The following is a 3,517-nucleotide window of genomic DNA, read 5'->3' as shown; positions in this document are numbered from 1 at the left end:
GAAGACTCATTCAACCGGAGCATTTATGAGCTTTGACCAAGTCTAGATATTTGTAGTCAAATGTATTAAATGTGTAGATTCTCTCCTTTGTGTAAACCCTTATGAACCTCCACTATATATTGATAGTGAGAGCTAATGAGAAAGACACAACTTTCACAACAACACTTTTCTCATATTTCTAACAACAAAAAGAATTTTAGTGGGAACATATGCACTCTCTGCGGGTTACTACGATGCATACTACAAGCGAGCTTACTAGATAGGTAACCTTGCATCTTCATTAACCAGTTTGGATCAGTAACAAATATGTGTTCTCTTTGATGTTAATATATAGGTGCGAAAACTAATTAGAAAAGTGTTAGATTCGGATTTATTATGGGTTTCCAACTTAAAACCAATTAGTGATTAGTGGATTGGTCCTAACCCTTTATATATTACTTAATGTCCCTTAAAATTCCCGATGTGGGATATATATCCCTAATACCCCTCCTCGAGATGATGGCTCTTATCGGCAAGAAATCTCGGAACTGTATGACATTTATTCTCGGTCGAGCGAGTTTAACACAACCTTTATACTCGGTTGGAAGGGTTAATCACGACCTTTATACCCGGTCGGAAGGGTTAATTTTTAATTTTAATTAGGAGTTTAGGGTATTTAGGATATGAGCTCTAATACCATGTTAGATTCGAGTTTATTATGGTCTTCCAACTTAAAACCAATTGGTGATTAGTGGATTGGTTTTAACCCTTTATATATTACTTAATGTCTCTTAAAATTCTCAATTTTAGCCAAATATTAATTTTCTTTAAGGATTTTTATCAGACCAAGAATGAGATATATAGCCAGATTGCAATGAGGAATCAGAAAAGATTTAAAAGCAAAAAAAAATCATAAAATCGATTGAAAAAATGAATTCATGTGCTGAGTGAAAATATCACATTTTTTCCATGCAACTCTAACACTTTTTCACTCGATTGTATCATGTTTTTATAATATTTATCATACTTTTTTAATAAAAAATATACTTGTTGTTGGTTATAGATTACATCAATTTTGCAACATGCCCAACAATGTTGATAAGACGGGCAACTATTTTATTGATATTTTTAAGTAAAGTCCAATAATTATGTATGTTTAATAAGCTTAAAAATATTTATTTTATTTTGCTTTACATTAGTAGAAAAACTAGGTATGGGTAAAATATATGGATTTAACTAACCAAACCAAACTAGATTTGAAAGTAATACCAAACACAAACTAAAATTGATAAAGTACTCATGTGGATCTAAAAATTTAATGTCCAGAATCCAATACCTGAATCTGATTCATACTAAAATATTTTGGATACCAAAAATATCTAAATTACAATTATATACTTATATATGTTAATTATTTTAAATTTCATCTCTATTAGATATTCAAAAATATGAAAATATCTAAAAATTATCAACATAGCCACAAGTAAATATCTAAAAATGGCAGAAAATGTTCATTATATTGAAAATATTTATTTGTTCTCCATCCAAATATTTAAACTGATCTCATTTTTATGTAAATTTAAATATTTAGTCTTACGTTATTCAAAATTTTATGTTTTATATTATTTTATTTTCTGATTTTGAAGATTAAAGTATATTTGGATTTTTGTTAAAAAATACATAATTAAAATGGGTAACCAAACTCGTAATGATTCAAACCAAATCCAAACTAAAATTTATAAATATTTGAATACGATTTAAATTTTTTAACTCTAAAAATCTGAAACCCGAATAGATTAACTAAATTTGAACGAATATATATATATATATATATATATATATATATATATATATATGAATACACATCTCCAAAATAACTATTCAACAAATCTCTTATTACAATATATAATAAATAATCTAATTCTCTTATTACAATATATAATAAATAATCTAATCAATTATTTCACTCTGCGGCGTGCATGTTATACCTAGTTATATTGGAAAAGAGGATCCTATGACTATGATCATGCATATAGAAAAGTTAAATGATGGTAGATTCTCAAAGGTCAACATACGTATAATCATAACCAATAGCCAAGACGTTGGAATCAAATGCTAGTTATTGTGTTTTTATTATATTTGATATATGACGATGTTTAGCCACACTGATTACAAACCAACATAATGACATCATCTTTAGTCCCCAAATTATAAAAACTACTCCCGATCATGTCACGCTTGAATATCATGCTTGTATTAAAAAAAAACTAATTATAACAACAACACCGATATGGGCCTTCACGCTTTGGAGAAGCACAGTCACCAGTTCTAAATCCCTTTTCAATACAGTCGTGAAAGCAATAATCCGTTCCGTATTTCCCTTCCACGCATAAAGTGGAGCAATGATCATACGAAAATTTTTCAATCTCTGCACCTACATCATATTAAAAATGTATGTGAGTCGAAACAATAGTTTTTTTCCTCCTTTATAGAGGCTACATATATATACGTATATATATACTTTATACAATCCATATATAGATATGATAATTATCGATGCTAGTTAGCATATAGCGAAATCAAAATTAAAGAAATATAAGTTCAAAAAAAAAATTAAAGAAATACCTGAGGTAAAAACAATCTGGTTGGATAACGAAACTCCTAATATGACAAGGAGAAGAAAAGTCATCAAGGTTTTTGGGACACCCATTGATAATTTATTTTGTACAAAAGTCAATTGATAAGTAAGATGTTGTGAACTTGGATCTCAACAAAGGCTCATTTTATACTCAAATGGTGTTGGGGAAATTTCAAATTAATTTATGTCTTTTATGTTAGTCAAAAATCAATTTGGGCACAAAATTAATTACATTCATTTGTGTATTTGAACATATCATTTGACTCTACTTATTGACCATTTAATTACATATTTAGTTATTTATTTCAAAACATAAATGTAAATTACTTTAATGACAGCAAATCCCCTATATATTAATTGAGGAACATTTGAAAAGATGTAACCTCAATTTTGTATTAATTAAAATAGGTCCCAATGCATATATGACACTCAATTAGGTAGTCAATTACATTCAATTGAAAAATAAGTAGGTCCACATTCGATTTTTATATGTTGTTAGATACATAAGTTGGTCAAACTATATGATATAATGATATGATATGTTATTTTCTTTCCTTAAATCAAACCTACGGAATTACCATAAATGACTAATATATATATGACAATTAATGATTTTAATAATAAAGATTTGATAACAATTTATATCTCCTCCATCATTTTTTGTTTAATTTTATATTATTAAAATAAATTAAACAATCAAATTAGCTATAAAAGTAAAATTTAGATTTTTTCGTATATGTTATATTTTGAATTTTTAAAAACGACAATAAATGACTAAAACTATTAAAATTATTATGTTAAAAATTAATGATCAATGGTTTAACATTTTTATTATAAGAAGATACACATGATTTTAAAACCATATGAGTAAAAAATATCATTTAATAATAAAATAAATAT

General features: G+C 26.8%; 1 protein-coding gene across 1 annotated transcript; it reads right to left on the bottom strand.

The window, feature by feature from the left end:
- Positions 1–2,246: 2,246 nt before the first annotated feature.
- LOC106298150 (putative defensin-like protein 48) lies at positions 2,247–2,689 on the bottom strand. The gene is made up of 2 exons (XM_013734231.1): positions 2,605–2,689; positions 2,247–2,413 (listed from the first exon to the last, which is right to left on the bottom strand). The coding sequence occupies exons 1-2, from the start codon at positions 2,687–2,689 to the stop codon at positions 2,247–2,249; spliced, it is 252 nt and encodes an 83-aa protein (XP_013589685.1).
- Positions 2,690–3,517: the final 828 nt, after the last annotated feature.

Source organism: Brassica oleracea, chromosome C6 (genome assembly GCF_000695525.1).
Source record: "Brassica oleracea var. oleracea cultivar TO1000 chromosome C6, BOL, whole genome shotgun sequence".
NCBI classification, from domain to species: Eukaryota; Viridiplantae; Streptophyta; class Magnoliopsida; order Brassicales; family Brassicaceae; genus Brassica; species Brassica oleracea.
The sequence above is the reverse complement of the archived record's forward strand: the minus strand, read 5'-3'. Positions and strand labels throughout refer to the sequence as shown.

Bases quoted from the DNA above. Each gene is read 5' to 3' on its own strand.
- LOC106298150 (XM_013734231.1), bottom strand. From the start codon at position 2,689: ATGGGTGTCCCAAAAACCTTGATGACTTTTCTTCTCCTTGTCATATTA. The intron at 2,414-2,604 runs GTATTTCTTTAA...AATATGATGTAG, and splicing joins CCAGATTGTTTTTACCTCAG to GTGCAGAGATTGAAAAATTT.